Source organism: Aphidius gifuensis, linkage group LG5 (assembly GCF_014905175.1).
Source record: "Aphidius gifuensis isolate YNYX2018 linkage group LG5, ASM1490517v1, whole genome shotgun sequence".
Lineage (NCBI taxonomy): Eukaryota > Metazoa > Arthropoda > Insecta > Hymenoptera > Braconidae > Aphidius > Aphidius gifuensis.
In genome coordinates, this window is record NC_057792.1 from 18,914,289 (window position 1) to 18,932,450 (window position 18,162).

The 18,162-nt window shown below is 24.1% G+C and overlaps 2 protein-coding genes across 3 annotated transcripts in view; both read left to right on the top strand.

Moving 5' to 3' along the window:
- The first annotated feature begins 4,342 nt into the window (after nt 1-4,342).
- Nucleotides 4,343-7,539, top strand: LOC122858248 (BUD13 homolog). 2 transcript variants are annotated; one of them, XM_044161018.1, is made up of 7 exons: nt 4,343-4,488; nt 4,623-5,698; nt 5,801-6,333; nt 6,402-6,556; nt 6,633-7,024; nt 7,120-7,302; nt 7,399-7,539. In XM_044161018.1, the coding sequence occupies exons 1-5, from the start codon at nt 4,382-4,384 to the stop codon at nt 6,988-6,990; spliced, it is 2,229 nt and encodes a 742-aa protein (XP_044016953.1). In that variant the 5' UTR covers nt 4,343-4,381; the 3' UTR covers nt 6,991-7,024; nt 7,120-7,302; nt 7,399-7,539. The 2 variants fall into 2 exon arrangements, with proteins under 2 accessions (XP_044016953.1, XP_044016952.1); XM_044161017.1 differs by having other exon boundaries at nt 4,623-6,333.
- The window catches only part of LOC122858249 (neuromodulin), a 28,410-nt gene continuing 17,704 nt past the window's right edge, over nt 7,457-18,162 (top strand). The window contains exons 1-2 of the mRNA XM_044161020.1: nt 7,457-7,912; nt 7,989-8,094. Of these exons, the coding sequence (XP_044016955.1) occupies nt 8,022-8,094 (73 nt within the window). The 5' untranslated portion in view covers nt 7,457-7,912; nt 7,989-8,021. The remainder of the gene's footprint in view (nt 7,913-7,988; nt 8,095-18,162) is intronic.

Genomic DNA, 18,162 nt, shown 5'->3' on the forward strand with positions numbered 1-18,162 from the left:
AACTCTAATTTGTTATATATCAAATGAAATGAAGAATCAAGTAATAAAAAAAAAAAATATTTACATTCATTGTTAGAATATTTATTTTTGTATATTTAATGAGACATGTTTTTTCTTAGTACGAGGAACTTAATGGTGCAATTTATAATGTTGATTGGACGAATTTTGATCAAAGTACTAAAAAATCAATGATGATATTAATGATGAAAACACGTGAGCCATTTATTTTTAAATGTGGTAAATTATTCGAACCATCCAGAAAATCACTATTGACTGTATGTATACACATTGATAATATAAAAATTTTTTATTTGATATACAGTATTTGTAAAATAATTGATAATTTTTTTTTTCAGATATTTAAACTGTCTTACTCAATTTTCAGTGTGGTACGTGAGCTATAAATTGATTAATTATTTTATTTTTTTTTTCTTGAATTTAAATTATGTGAGTATAACTTTAGATGTAACAAACTTTATTCCACTATCATTATCATTAATATTAAATATTGATATACGTTGTAAAAAATAAAGAAATAATAATTTACGTATTGTAATATGAATTGTTTGTTGAAACCATTATACTATTAAAAGGACCTTGAAAATTATGATTTGACATATAGCGTTTATGGATTTGTATGACATAATTAGACGGTCAACTTGATCATTATAATTTATTTCATGGAAAATTATAGACCAGTTGATTTTATTAAAACTGAAAAAAAAATAAATTACTTTCGAATTTTAGTTTTCACCCTTTCGAAAAAATGATTATACCTTCAACTCGTATCAACGTATAAATGAACATTTAATAATTTTTTTTTTTTACATGAAATTAATAAATGATTTTAACATACACCCACTTTTTTTTTATGTTTTCTAATTTTATTTGAAGAAGAAAAAACTTTTTATTCTTCGTAAAACAAGTGCAAGAGGTAGTGATATTTGAAACAAAAAAATCATGCAAGCTCATCAGTTTAATTCAAAGTTTCTAAAAATTATTGGTGTATGGAAACCAAGCAATGATAAATTTTACATTTTCAAATTTTACCAGATAAATTTAACGATATTAATTTTCATATTTATGATAACACAATTCGTCACAGTGATGAATAAAAATACAGTGAAAATTTGGAATCATCATACAGTCTTCGGACTAGGATTAGTCACGTTCATGGGATTAGTAAAACGATTGAACGTAATTTATCAACAAGAAAATATAACTGAACTTATTGAAACTGTGAAAAATAATAAACCATTTAAAATAAAAAACCAAAATGAAAAAAATATTCAAGATTCTTATCATCGTTTTTCCAAGTAAGTTGAAATCAATAATCGCAATAATTATAGAAAACAAAACTAAACCAAATAAAAAATAATTACTTAAATTACAGGATTGTTGCTTTAATAATAACTATAATTTCTGCTACTGGAATGATTTTATATGTACAAAAAGAATTCAATTCCCATACACTGCCAATTCTTCCATTTGGTACTGGAGTACTTGTTGAAATATCAAATCGATCTATTTACAATTTAATATCATACACTCAAACAGCAGTATGCCTCATAGGAATTATAATAATAATTGCTTATAATATTCTTTTTCTCACAATGATGATGACCATTTGTTGCCAAGTTGATATATTAAAATGCAGATATAAAATCATGGTAAAAAATATAAAAATGACTCGAAAAATTCATCAAATTATTAATAGGGATAAATTAATTATGGAAAAGAAAATGATTACTGGATTTGTTAATAATCATTCAGAAGTTTTAGAGTTATCTAAGAAAATTTGTGGTATTTTTTCGACACTTACTTTTATGCAATATGCATACAGTACCATCGGATTGTGTTTATCGTCTTATACTATATCGAAAACTATTTTTTCATCAGAGGAATTCTTATCTCATTTAATTGCATTTTTATTATTTGCTATTGAAATATCTCTAATTTGTTATATATCAAATAAAATGAAGAATCAAGTAATAAAAAAAATTATTTACATTCATCGTCAGATTATTTATTTTTGTATATTTAATGAGATTTGTTTTTTCTTAGTACGAGGAACTTTATGATGCAATTTATGATGTCGATTGGACAAAGTTTGATAACAGTACCAAAAAATCAATGGTGATATTAATGATGAAAACACGTGAGCCATTTATTTTTAAATGTGGTAAATTATTTGAACCTTCCAGAAAATCACTATTGACTAAATAATATATAATTTGATCGAGTAATAGTAGTTATCAATTGATTTACTAAACTGTTATGTATTCAACTGCAATTATAATTCAAATTTTCCAGTATTGATTTTTATGTTGTGGAATAAAATAAAAAAATAATCATTTTAATATTGTAATATCAATTGTTTGTCAAAACCGAGCAATTTTGTGGTAAATTATTCGAACTATCCAGAGAATCCTTGTTGGCTGTTTGTACAATTTTTATATTCATTTTTTATATGATACAGTATTAGTAAAATAATTGATAATTTTACTTTTGATGGTGTCTTGATAATTTTGGCAAGGTGCCTACATATTCACACGTACAAACAATAAACTTATTTCTTCAGCAACTATCTGAATGCATGTACACAATATACAAAAACGCGTGATTAATAGGCAAGTAAATTTTACAAGAGTGGGTTATACGTTTTTTTTTTTTTTTTTGAACAACATTACCAGATAAAATTATTGGTTGGATTGTTTTGTATATATATTTGTTCGCGTGATACAATTGTACAACTTTTGTCGTTGTCGCCAAACAGTCGTCTAGAATTTTTTATGTTATTTTATTTTTTGTTTATTGTACTCATGTATGAATAATGAAAAATTTATGTTGACTTTTAAATTCTTAAATAATCCTCATTCTCTAAAAAATTGCAAAAAAAACTTTAAAATATATATAAAGGATATAATGACTTACACTCATGGTCGAAATATCCTGAACAGAAAATTTGAGATCGAAATATTGTAATAAAAAAATATTTGCTAGAAAATATCCAACGAAAAAAATAACCTCTAGCAAGTAGATTCATAATAATTATCTCGTTAATAATATGTAAAAATAAATTTAAAAGATAAATATTTAAAAAATTAAATAAAAAATAATATCAACACGATGACTAACTAATTAATTTTTGAATAAATTAATTTACAATTTATCCAAGATATATGATAAAAGTAAATTTTAAAAAAATAAATAAATTATTAGATGGAATATTTATTTATTTATCATAATTTTTTTAACATTTGATGATAGTCATTGTGTCATAATGATTAATTGTTTTCCTATATTTGTTTTATTTTTTAGACTACTCTTTGGGGAAATACTTGACAACAAATCTGTTATTAATATTTAAAATAAAATATTAAAAAATTGTATGGGACAATTATTTCCGAGCAGAGAACCAGGAAAGAGGCTATCCTTACTCGTTCTTTGCAAGGAGATATTTGTTCCACACACCAGGTCTATGATTACAAACTAATTTTAAGTTTTAACATTTATATGTAAGTGTCATTTGTTCATTATCTATGATGAAAATTTTTTATAATCATTCACAGCAATGCATTAAATTTTATTGATCGTCTGCAGAGCATGATTTGAACTCGAGACTACAGGCACCGTAAAACGGGGCCTTGTCCTATCTAACCACAAGCTTGCTTGTCATTTAAAAGAAAAAAATATCTAAATAAGTAAATTTACAACTTATCCAAGATATATATTAGAAGTCAATTTGCAAAAAAAAATAAATAAATTATTAAATAAAATATTTATTTATTTATCATAATTTTCGTGATATTTTTTATTTTTAAAATAATCATTTTGTTTATTTTCCACTGTGCTCGGTTTTTTTTTTATAATTACAAGCTTTAATTTTAAATATTTTTTTATACAAAATACAAGCTACATGTAGTTTTTAATTTTTTGGCAAATTATTTACCAGGATATTCAATTTTTGAATAATTTAACAATAAGTCAGTAATTTAAACTCTCAATCAACTCAATTAACTCGTCTAATCTTGCACATTATTGCACATTAATTTAAAAAAAAAGCTATTAAAAAACAATTAAATTATCAATCATTATTATAAGTTAGATCATTAATTATTATAACCAATTATTAACAAAGAATAATCATTAATATGCATATAAATTATACGTTTATTATTTGTATTATTGCGCGCAGCTTAGTGTCATGCGCAGAAAAATATAAAAAATATATCTTTCAAACTCTGCCTTTTTAAATGAATATTTGAACGCATCCACTTTTCATGTTAAAATGTAAAGCGCCTTTAAGATGCCCTAGAATTCCACAAACTGTCAAAAGACACTAAAAAAAAAAAACTGATTGAAGCAACACGTAAACAGAATGGCTAACGTAAAATTAAGTCAAAAAGAGTATTTAAAAAAGTATTTAAGTTCTGGTGATGATTTAAAAAAGAAAAAAAAAAAGAAGGCAAAAATTGGTGTTAAAACGTAAGTATTGTTGACGCATAACTTTAAAATACATTGTAGGAATAAAACGAACGTAAACTTATTTTAGGTTATATTTGTTGTTTACTCCAATAAATTTTTCAATATTTTAATAAAAAATAAATTTATTATTACAGAGTTCAAATTATTGATGATGATATTGATATAAATTCAATACGACCAGTTGAAGATGGTGAATTTGATATACTAGGTCCATCTGAAGATGCACCACAAATTGTTGGTATCATTGATGAAAAAGGACCAGTTGATTTTGCTGATAAACGACGTTGGAAAATAATTGCTGATGATGGTGAAGGTAATGTTGCTGTTAGTAGTAGTCAAATTAAATTAGAAAACCTAGAAAATGATCATGATACACAAGTTAAAAAAAATAAAATAAATGATGATTTGTCACCTGTTAGAAAATCAAAGACTAAAAAAAAAAGAAAATCTAAAAAAAGTAAAAAAAAAGAATCAAGCAGTTCATCAAGTTCATCAAGTTCAAGTTCATCATCTGATTCATCAGATGATGAGAAAAAAAATAATAAAAAAAAAGCTAAATTAAATAAAAAAAAACAAAATGATGATTTTGATCTGAGTCCACCAAGGAGATCTAGGCTTGAAAATAACGTATCAAAAAATGCATCTGACTCTGATATGAGTCCACCAAGAAAAAATAGACGAAATAATGATAAAAATGAAGAATTAGACTCTGATGTCAGTCCTCCTAGAAGACAAGATTCTAGAGACTCGAGATATTCAAAAAATAATAAAAATAACAGACAAAACAATGATAGAAATCAAGGATTGGATTCTGATGTCAGTCCTCCTAGAAGACAAGACTCTAGAGACTCGAGATATCCAAAAAATAATAGACAAAATAATCAAAGGAATGAAGGATTAGACTCTGATTTCAGTCCTCCTAGAAGACAAGACTTTAGAGACTCAAAAAATAATAGAAAAAACAATCAAAGAAATCAAGAATCAGACTCTGATTTGAGTCCTCCTAGAAGACAAGATTCTAGAGACTCGAGATATTCAAAAAATAATAAAAATAACAGACAAAACAATGATAGAAATCAAGGATTGGATTCTGATGCCAGTCCTCCTAGAAGACAAGACTCTAGAGACTCAAGATATCCAAAAAATAATAGACAAAATAATCAAAGGAATGAAGGATTAGACTCTGATCTCAGTCCTCCTAGAAGACAAGATTCTAGAGACTCGAGATATTCAAAAAATAATAAAAATATCAGACAAAACAATGATAGAAATCAAGGATTGGATTCTGATGTCAGTCCTCCAAGAAGACAAGATTCTAGAGACTCAAGATATTCAAAAAATAATCAAAGGAATCAAGAATTAAACTCTGATCTCAGTCCTCCTAGAAGACAAGACTCTAGAGACTCGAGGTATTCAAAAAACAATAATAATAATAGTAGAAAATCTGAATTTACAAAAGAAGGATCAGATTCAGATCTTAGTCCACCTAGAAGACAAAATTCTAGAGACTCCAAAGGTTTAAGAGATAATAAAAAAACAAACGTCAACAAACGTGGATCAGATTCAGATCTTAGTCCACCTCGAAGACAACATCCAACAGACTCAAGGCATTCTAAAAATAACAATGATAGACAACCTGATTCAAATAAACGAAAAAGATCTCCTAGACGATCATCAAGATGGGATGATGAGCCTAGATCACCAAGACAAAGATCATCAAGTCCAAGGCAAGATATAAAAATAAAAAAAACACTTAACGATAAAACAGGTGGTTTACAAACTGCTCAAGATTTGAGAGAAGAAACATTGTCTCTCAGACGTCGAGAAGCTGAATCATATAGCAAGGTAAATAAATATTAAATTTTCATTTCTAATTGACTAATTTTATTAATAATAATTGTTTTAATTTACAGCTAAGTAAAAATGTAACTGGAGCTAGTCAAGTACCAGTTTTTCGTGATAAAAAAACTGGAAGAAGACGTGATTTTGCTGCTGAAGCATTGGAAAAAAAAGAGAAAGATAAACGTCAAGCAGAAATCGATGAAAAATATGCAAAATGGGGCAAAGGGTTTGTATATTTTTTAATTTATCAATAATTAATATTTTCATAAATAAATTATTAATATTAATTTGTTATTTAACAGATTGAAACAAGTAGAGGATCGTACAGAAAAATTAAATCAAGATGCTTATGAAATGAATAAGCCAATGGCAAGATATGCTGATGATGCTGATCTTGATGCTCATCAACGTAATATGTTACATGCTGAGGATCCAATGTTGGAGTACGTCAAAGAAAAACAAATTAAGGAAGGCAAAAGACAACCAGATAAACCAACATTTCAAGGTTCATACATGCCAAATCGTTTTGGTATTAGACCTGGTTGTCGATGGGACGGTGTTGATAGAAGTAATGGCTATGAAAAACGTTGGTTTGAAGCTAGAAATTCACGTACTGCTGTTGAAGAAGAGGCATACAAGTGGAGTATTGCTGATATGTAAAAATTACCACAACAAAATTAATACATTTTAAAAAGTAATAAAAAAAACAAAAATATTTTCTTTTAAATTAACTTTATGATGGTCTTTTTCTTTTTAATATATATTCAGTGATTTATCTTTTTCTTGCAGATGCACTCTTTGTTGTCTAGATATAATTAATCTTTGGTACTTTGACACAGTGTCAAAGGACAAAAAAAAAAAAAATGCATATGCAAACTCGTTAAAATACGAAAGTCACTGGAGTTTCGATCGGTTTATTTCATCTCTTTTTCTCTTAGTGAGATGGCAATTCTCAGTGATGCTGCGTTGGTGGTAAATATTTTTTTTTTGTATACACTTTGATACAAATACACCTGTGTGTATATCTATCTCTATATATATTCATAACTATGATAAATATATATATAGTTGAAAGGATTGAATATATATCGACGCAGGCAGTCGCGACGCAAGGGCAGGGTCGTCGACGGCAAGTAACTCAGTACGCCTCGTAACGTCGTTGACGAAACAGTTTGTTATTTTAATGTAGAATAGCACCTCAGTAGCTTACCGGTAGTTCCAACAATACCATCAATATTATTCACGTGGCATTTTTAATTTATATTTATATTTATTTCTACAATTTTTACAATAGAAAAATTAGTAAAATAATAAATTTATGCCTTTTTATAAATAAATAAATAAACTAGTTAATATTTTTTAAATTACAAAATAATACGTCCGTTAAAATCAACAACGAGTTCAATAATTGACTGATAAATTATTTTTAATAATGTTATGTATATACTTTTTTTTTAATAATTAAAAATAAATAAATATATTTTCATAAATACGACCAAATTATTTGGACATGATATTATAAATATTAGCTATTTTTTATTCTAACAAATGTTGATAAGAAATTAAGTGTAACTGTTTCGAGGTGAAGAACTGATAAATAAAAAAAATAAAATAAATAAACAGCAACAAATAATAATAAAATATAATAATAATTTTAGTGGTTGAGATAACGATAAGAAAAGTCGCTAATCATGGGATGCAACACGAGCAAGGAAAGTGTGCAGCCAGCAGAAGACGAAGCAAAGGAGGACATGAAAAATAGTGGTAAGATTTATATTTCACATAAATGTTTTTCTCATTATTATTATTATTATTTATTAAATTTAATATGAGCATACAGCTAGAAACTATTTTACCAGTTTCTCACTTTACCAGTTACATGAAATTTATTTGTTTTTTAAACATCATAAAAATTAATTAGCAATTGTTGAGTGTGCCAATAATTAATAATTAATTAAATATTGAAAATTGATATATTTAACAAAAATATTTATCTATTTAACACTGTGGATAATTGTTAAATAATTTTCGAAAGTAAAAAAATTATTTATGTAATTTTTAAAATTACGAAATTTAAATTTATCTATCGAAAAATTATATGAGATTGTTTTGCGTAAGATCCATGTGATAATTTGCAAATGAAAAATATTTTTTATTAGAAAATTAAACTGACAAACGAATTTTTTATTTGTTTATTTATTATTATCATAAATTTATATTTTTTTTTTTAATTTTTCGAAACATTTTTAACGCTGGTAATTAATAAACTTGTACTTTCAAAGTTTATTAATTTGTTTTTGCTAACATAACATTTTTATTGTTTAAAAAAAATATATATACATCAAATGAATTCTACAAATGTTTTGTAGATGCTTCATTATTGAATGAATTTTAAGTCGCACAGTTTGTATATGTGTTGTTGTATAATGCAGTTGTTCATCAACGGTCACTTCCGTCATGTAGACATTCTCGAATAGATTAGTTCTGAATATAGCTGTCTTAGTAATTTTTTAGACATCATTTTAAAGTCATTACTATAAAAAAAAGATAGAAAAAAATATCAGTATGAAATAAAAATTAGTAAGTAGTAAATAAAAAATAAAATTCAAAAATTTATTTTAAAAATAAACACAACAAATTTAATGCAAATTAATACAAGAGATCAATTTATTATTAGTTTTTTTAAATATTTTTATCATTATATAGTAAAAATAAATTCTTTTCAATTATTTTCGATTCCAATTAATATTGAAATTTAATTTTTTCGAAATATATTTTTATTTATTTGATTTATTTTTTCAATTTGGGATATATTTTTGATTTATTTTATTTAATTTTCAACAAACAATGCGTGAACAAAAAAAAGCCCAGTCATCTTGAATGAAATTTAATTATTCACATGAATAAATATTCACGATATATTTGTTGCCAACAACTTTTGTTTACAACGAAATACAATGAATTTAACGTGAGCTAATAATGAATAGTTGAAATTTATTTTACAATTTATACGAGCTTTTCGAAATTTATTGAAGTTCTTATCATAAATATAAAGCTAAAACCTGTCAGCTGAAATATATAAAAAGTTAAATAAAAAAAAACACTGATATAAAAGTATTATATTTTCGAAATATAATAACAAATTTGTATATTATTATTTATTAAATTATAAATAGTAAAATTTAAAAATTATATGTTAAAGGGTCGAGGCTTATTTTAAAATATTTAAAAATCATTCAGTGACAAATACACATGGAATATTCATTTTTAACATTCACTCGACGTTCGAAGTCAATTTACTGACTACGACTATAGGCAAAACCAGTCGTGCATATTATATTATCCCCCTTGAATGATAAAAACATCTATATCGTTCAATTTGAGGTCAATTTGAGACAAGTGTGACGGTTAATAATTTATTTCATTATTCGAAATATAAAATTAATATTTCATTCAAACAAACTTCATTCATCTTTATATATTTTTTTTAATGAAAAAAAATTTTCCATTACAATAATAAATATTCACGATAAATAATTTGCAATTTAAATTTATGAAAAATATTTTTTTTTTTTAATTTAATAAAGAAATTAATATCGAAAAAAATTCCACAGAAAAAAATACTTTGCGTGTTTGGTTTAATTTCTTGAGACATTGTCAGTATATATTCATTAAATAAAAAAAAAAAAGTACATTCTAATACAAGGACAACAAAGAAAATTAATGAAAAAAAATATTTTTTAATTATTTTTATTATTATTTTTTATATTGTTGATAAAGAAATAATAATGAATAATAAGTGAAGAATTTTTATTTTATTAATAGATATTGTTGAAGATTTAAAATTAATATTAATATAAAATTTTATAAAATTGTTGAGGAATTTTAAGTATAAATTTATTGAATCAATGATCACAAAGGATCACAAAGGATTGTCGTGGTTTCGCTTTAGATAGCGAGGTCATTGGACGACGATCGATTTTACCATGTTGGCGCCTCTCTTGGCACTTGCCATTTCCGCTTGGATCGAATTCATTTTTTTTTTTTTTTTATCATATTATGCAATTGTACAATACAAGTATACAACTTGAACATAAAATTAGAAAATTAAAAAAAAATATAAATATTCATCCAGCTTGAATAAAATTTTAAAAAATAATAGAAATTTTTTTTTTATATTTTTCAACAAGACAATGACTTGTTGATAAAAATAAAAATGCATTTAATGAAATTAAATTGAAAAGAATTTAATAATTATAAAATGACATTTTTAATTAATTTGATTAAATTTTAAGTAATGAAATTTAATAAATTGTTGCTTCAAAAAAAAAAAAGAAAAATAAAATCTCTATTTTCCTAATTGAATAACTTGTTGGAAAAATAAAATTAAAAATTTATAATTACGTAATGTCATTTGTAATTAATTTCATTCAAGTTTTTGTAATTATTTATTTAATTTGCTGGATGAGTAATGGAACTCGATAATTGTTGCTCATCAATCGATTAGAGTAATTGAAAATGATTTTCAAGGAGAGACATTATAGTTGTTTGTTTTTTACTATTTTTATTTTTTTTATTTTTTTTTCTATTACATGACTATAAAAAACGTCTGAGAACTGGGTGGATTATTGGTAATGTCCGACACGTATGTACACAGTTAACTTGTCTTCATCACGCGACACGCGCCGCTCTTAGCAATCGACTAGCTAATATCATGATTGACTCACGATATTTTTGTCCCACTTTTCATAACAAACAATGTGCATCGCGTTGCAATATAAATAAAACAACTCATTTTAATTTTTCTACATACATCAATGTTTAAAATTTTATGTGACAAGTAGAAAAAAATATAATCAACAAAATTATATCTTCGAAAAATGGTTTTTGTTATTTTAAAAAAAAAAATTTATAGGTGATGGTTAGATAAAAAAATAAATATAAAACAATAAATTTTTTTTTGTTTTATTTTTAAATAAAAAAAATTTATATTTTTTTATTTTGAAATAATAAAAAATATAGCTGATTAAAGATTATATGGTAAAAGCTATCGGTCATTTTTTTGATTTGTATTATAGAGTTATCATGATTTCCATAAAATATTTTTAAATTCTTGATAATAGATAAAAAAATAAAATAAATTTACAAATATATATATTATTTTTTTAGTTGTTTAGACATAAAATATTTTAATATTATCGAGGCACTAATGTCAAAGGTCAAATCAACGATGAAAACTTTTTTTTCAGTTTATTTATTTTTTATTTGCATTTTGTGCATAGTATAATTTATTAAGTCACTTGCAAACCTTTTGACAAGTTCGTATGTATGATCCAGTTAATTTTCTCTTTTTTATTTATATTTTTTATTTGAGCTAAAAGACCAAGGGCGTGGTTTATGTTATTTTCAAGGTCGATATGAATATATGCCACGTGGATTATATGTCCTGAGTGATTGAAAATTTTATAAATATATTTTTTATAAATTGTTAATAATCAAATTATTGAAAAAAATAAATTAACTTGTAAATAAAAAGGCTGATTTGCAGAATTAACAAAACAAAAATTAACTTTACGAATTTTTTTTTGCTCTAAATTGTTGTGGCTTTTGAATTTTTTATTTATTTTTATTGCTTGTAAGTAAATCAATTGTCTACATGAACATCTTTATTTCTTTAAAATATCAGTAGAGTTTTATAAACATATAAAAAATTTATAAAAACAATCCCTGTATGAATGGCTATAGCTAAAATTTTTTTTCAGTAGCAGGTTATTTTGTCAATAAAACAATGATACGGTTAAAAGCTCTTTGTTTCTTTCTCGGTCTAGAAAAAAAAATTTCCATGGCCAAGCTCTGGAGGGTATGTTTTTATTGATGTAGAATTTTTTTTATATTTTTATTGTTTAATTGTCCAAAGTCGAATAAAAGTTAAAATCCCATGGATTTGTCCACTGGGTGAATGATCTTTGTAATTTTTATTTATACAATTCAAAGCTATTTATTTTTATGGCAAAGTTTTATTCTTTTTTTAATATGATTTAAAAGACTTTTTAGACAATGAAAAAAAAAAAAAAAAAACGTCGTTGAAAGGTGTTCTTATAAGCTGTGTTTATGACTTTTTTTCGACGACATAAAAATTATTATTTAAAAAATAAAATAAAATTCAGTTTTTAGTTTAAAAAAATTAGCGATAAAGCTCTCACTAACGAGATTGGATTTTGAATTGTTGACACAAGATAAATATCCAATAAATAATGTGTCGAGACATATTCGTTTTCTAGACCGAGAAAAACTATATTCAAGATTAAATCAGGTCGTGCTTTTTTTGTTTCTTTAAACCGTCAATATTTTAATAAATAAAAAATAAAAAGGCTATTTATTAACACCATCAGATGTCGTGTGTAAACAACATATTCAAAATTTTTTTTATTTAATATTGTGTTTGAATATATCATGACCGAAAGCTCCTACTTGCTCAAATATTTGAGTCGAAATTTAGACGATAAAAGCAGCTTGCGCCGAGTATAACTTGATCGATAATAAAGAAAAAGCTCTAGTATAAATTTCTTTAACTTGTGAGCTTTTATAAGCTCCATATTACCGACTGTTGTATGTTAAAATATATTTTTTACACTTTGAAAATTAGCTTTGAGTTGTTATTGTCAGATGGAGTGTTTTATTCTGAAAAAAGCTCTCTTGTAAAATATTGATAAAATTGAACTTCACAAGCTTAATTATAAAAACCAACAAGGCAACAATATTCAGGTCATCAAAATAGATATTATATAAATATTTTAAAATTTATAGTTTATTATCAAAAATAGACAAATTAATTTAACAAGTTACTAAATTATAATCATAATAAAAAAATATAATGTCATGAAAATGATGAATAAATATATGATTTTACGTGTACTTCAAGGATACTTGAATGAAAAAACATTAAAATTATATTTGATCATTGTCCGGAAAAATAATGGCTCTTATCTAGGAATTCGGAAAAAAAAAAATATATTTTTATTGGAATATAAGCTGAGGTTAAAATATATTTCCGGCACTTTAATAGACACTTACTTTCACAAATATTCTCAAACTAATATTGAAGAGTTAATGTTTTTTTTTTATGATCTTCCAAAAAAAAAAAAAAATTAAGTATCTGTAAAATTTTATAAAACAAGTGTTTATCGCCATTTTACATTTCAATAAATAATTTTTTTTTTCAAATAAAAAATCAATATAAAAAAATCATTTATTTTTATTTTTTAAATTTAAAAAAATATTTATTTTAAATTTAAAAAAGATATTTCAATTTAAAAAAGCCATCCGAAACAGGTATTTTCATTTTATCGTTCGCAAAATCAGCCACAAATCAATCTAAAACTTTTGAACTATCGATTTGTTTAACTTTTATTTTAGCATTTTGTTTTTATGTAGATAAAATAAGATTTTTCCTCATCCCTATTAATTAAAAAAACAAAAAATGGTTTGTTAGTTAACTAATTAAATTAACCTACATCTTTTTTTGTTTGTTTTATTTTTTAACATTTAGATTTAAATTTTATCTAATTGTTCGAGTTAATTTTTAATGAAAAAAAAAATCATCTCTACTTAAACAATGCATTGTTTAAAACATTACATTGCAGTTTTAAAAATTATGTGCCTCTTGTTTTTTTTTTATCTAAATATAATTTATAAAAAATAAAAAATTAAAATACATAATTTTATAAATTTATTGCTACGTCTTTTAATCATTATAATTAACTTTTATATAAAAACACAGCTGGCATACAAAATTGCGACATAATTTCAACTAATTAACACATAATGCTTCAAACCAACACGAAAACCAGTCATTATAATTAATATTTAGCCAAATGTCCACTAATAGCTCTAACCAACTACCATAAAATCCAAAAAACAAAACAATAACTCACTCAAACTATCCCAATTTTATATTCTAGATTTATTTTATTTAAAAAAAAAATCATAACAACCATTTAAATTAAAGATTAAAATTACATAAGGGTGATATCCTATGATCATGCAGGTTTACTCAATGATCATGCAAGTTTTTTGATTTTATCTATTTCACATATATCATTTCTTTTCATAAATTCTCATTTTTTTATTTTTATTATTTTCATAATTCAAGGTAAAGGTACATAAAAAGTTGATGGTTCGATTGTGTAGTAATATTGACCTAAATTCAAGTAAATTTTACTTCAAGTTAATAATGATAAAGTAAGGGAGATAGTTGTGTGTATGCACAACATTAGGCAACTTGATGTTACTCAAACTTGAGTTGTTTTTGTATATCTTTCAAAAGATATATATAGGTAATAATAATTGCATTATTAGTAAATATATATAAATTATTTTGTTAATGTTCAAATACTTGATAATAATAATGTTAATAAGCTTTATCAAGCATACATATTGTCATTGATATTCATTGATGCATGGATGCTCAAGTTGGTATGACTGATTCTCATGATTTTTGCTCAATCATGAGTCTTGATATCCAATGGTATCCGGTCGGTCTTGCATTGCTAGAAGCCTGGTTTATATACCAGCTATAGTAACTTTATGTTATGTAGCTATTTTATATATATACACATCGACGAAACGAGACTGCGTGGCTATCGCGCAGGGTTGTGGCCCTGGTTATAAAAGGGGTTGCAAGCACCCGCGTCGTGCCAGTTACATATTCGAGCTTCTTGACACAGGTGCGCGACAATTCACTGTATATTTATTTTCCATAGGTGAGTGTTTTTGTGCATCAATTTTAATTTGCACCACCATTTTTGTTTCTTTTTTTTTTTACAAATTAATTCACAATTTTTTTTTTTTATATCTTTACAAGTAAAAGTGTTGATAATTGTTTATTTATTTACCTTTTTTTATGTTTTTTAAATTATTAAATAAATTTATATATTATTTCAATTAAAAAAAAATTATTTTTATATTAAATATTATTTTGCATCTTTAAATAAAGTAATTTATTTATTAAATTTTTTTTTTTTGTTATTTTTTCATTAGACGATTTGGGTTAATCACTAGTTTTATATATTTTATTATTTAATTTTCATTATGAAAGTTTATAAGTTGGTAGCTAATGTTTGAATTGACATATATTTTTTTTTTTTTGTTCGTGAATTATAAATTAATTAAGTAAGTGCATGTTCATAAAAAATCAAGCAGTGTCTTTTTACTTGTACGTTTGTAAAAGTTGAATAAATTAAAGTTTAATTTAAGTGAGTAATGCATATTTTTTTTGCTTGCCCACAGAGGGCAATCACTCACAAAAAAAAATAAATTTCATGGAAAAAAATTATTTTAAAATAGTTTAAAATTTGAATAATTTTGAGAAAAAAAAAAAAAAAATTGAACAGTTCAGGTAATTCAATGTGAAGCCTGTAAAATGAGTAAAAAAAAAAATATATATACAGTCGATTTATTGAAAAAATAAGAGAGAGAAAAAAATAAAAGTAGGAGATTTGAGTTTATTTTGTCGCTTCCAAGTTGGCAAACAATGAAAAAACAATAGAATTCAAGGGATGTATGTAGCAAGAGAAAAGGGGTAGGTAGTTGAACCCCCAGTGTATTTTAAAATGAAAAATTAAAAAAGAAAAAACACAATAAAAATTAATTATACTAATTTTTTTTTTTCCAATATTATTTATGAAGACAAATCAAACATTTTTTTTCCCCATTCAATCAATATTTATTTTCTGTGGTTACAATTTTTTTTTTTATTTTTTTAATAATGTCGATAATAAAAATTGAATTCTCATAACAAAAAAGCCATAGAAAAAATTTTTGTATTCAACCGAGCTACACAATTAAAATGAAATTTTTTTTTTATTATCAACCTATACATATTGTTTCTTTGTTTATATATATATATTTTTTTTGTCATTAATTTTTTTTTCCTTCGCTATGGTTATCTCTAATTGGATCAGTGTCGAACGCATTCACATCAAATTGGATTGCTGAGCATCGGGGGCGGTTGATTCGGGCAATGCCAAAACGATTATCTCCTTGGTCGTTGTCGTAGTTGGCGACGAAAGATGCTCAAAGTGATTATTTAAAATAGACAAAGTGGCGATTGGAAAAAAAAATATGAAATTAAGATTCAATTGAGCTGTAGAAAATTTAATCTAAAGCGCAACCTGCTGTGGGATAAACAAATATATATATGCATTTATTTATTCACAAAGAGTGAATACAATATCGATTTAGTCTCATTGTTTATTCCATCGATTAAAGCTTAAATCATTTATATATTCATGTGCGTGTTTATTAAAAGTTGCTTATTCAAGTTGAAATATCAATATATGTGCAATTTACTCTTTTTAAATTTTATTAAAATTAATTAATTAAAGTGAATAATTTTAATTATTAAAAAATAAATATTCAGCAATTTTATTAAATCAAATGAAATATATGAATATATTTACAATTAATTAAACAATAAAAAAATAATAATTAAAACTTTAAAAATAAATAAAAAAGTAATTCATTTATTTTTATTATTTTTTTTTTAATAATAATAAAAAAATTACTTTTAAAAATAATTATTATTATTTATAAATAATTTTTAATAAAAATCAATTCTTTAATAATATATAAATTGACTTTAAAAATTTAATTGAAAAAGTTGAGTTAAAATTAAAAGAAAAACAAAGTAAAATTCAAACAAAAAAATAATAAAATTTGTCTACAATAAATAAATAAATAAATAAATAACAAAAAAAGAATAATAATAAATTTATTTAATATCTTTATTGTTATGATAAAATTAATACTCAATAATATAATAATAATTTTTTTTTTAAATAATTAAATTGAATTTTAATATCTGAAAAAAACATAAAATTATTAGTTAATAATTGCTGGGGCAATATACAAATTACAAATGTGTATAAATAGAGAATTTATGATGGAAATAATAATGAGAATAAGCCGTTGAATAATTACAAATAATAAAATATTCATAAAGGATATTTGATGTGTGTACTACTGATATACCCTGATATCCTATTTTGATGGCTGACTATATACGTACCTTGACTACTTAAATTTACAACAGTATTCCGGCTCAATATCGATTTTGCATACATTTAAAAAATTTTCAAGTGTCATTAGTTGACACTAAAAATGCACATATTTTATACACTTGGTTATACGAAGAATGAAAGATATCTTCATTTACAATTTGATATTAAAAAAGTGTCGAAAAAAAAATTCAAAAAAGTTAAAAAAAAAATTCTAAAACAGCTGTGGCTGGATGGAAATTAAATATTATTTTTTCCTGTTTAACGTATTTATTTGGTAATTGAAATATCAATTGAAGAAAGTTTATAGGTCAATTATAGGGGGGATAAAAAGAGCAGGGGCAAAAAGAGGGTGGTGTTATCTTGAAGTAAATTTTTTTCAGAATAATCTCGATTAAACTTTGGCGGGGGTTTGTTTGATTCAACGATTATATTTTAGGTCTCAATCGTGATAATAGAAGATAAATAAATACTTGAAGAATGTAATATATTTTTTTAAGCTATTAATCTTCTTTTTTTTTTTCATTTAAATTAATTTCTTACTTTGGATGATTCTGCCTGACTTCGCGTGGGTGACAGTTACAAGGGAATATTTTAATCCAGGATATAGAAGGATTTAAAATATTTATAATCCGTTATGATATAAAACGACTTGGAATAATTTTCAATACGAAAAGATTCGAGTATTTTTTATAATACTGAAAGCCCAAAGAGGAAAGAGAAAATTTTCTTGAAAAAAATGAACAATTTATTTAAAATAGGGATAATAAAAAAA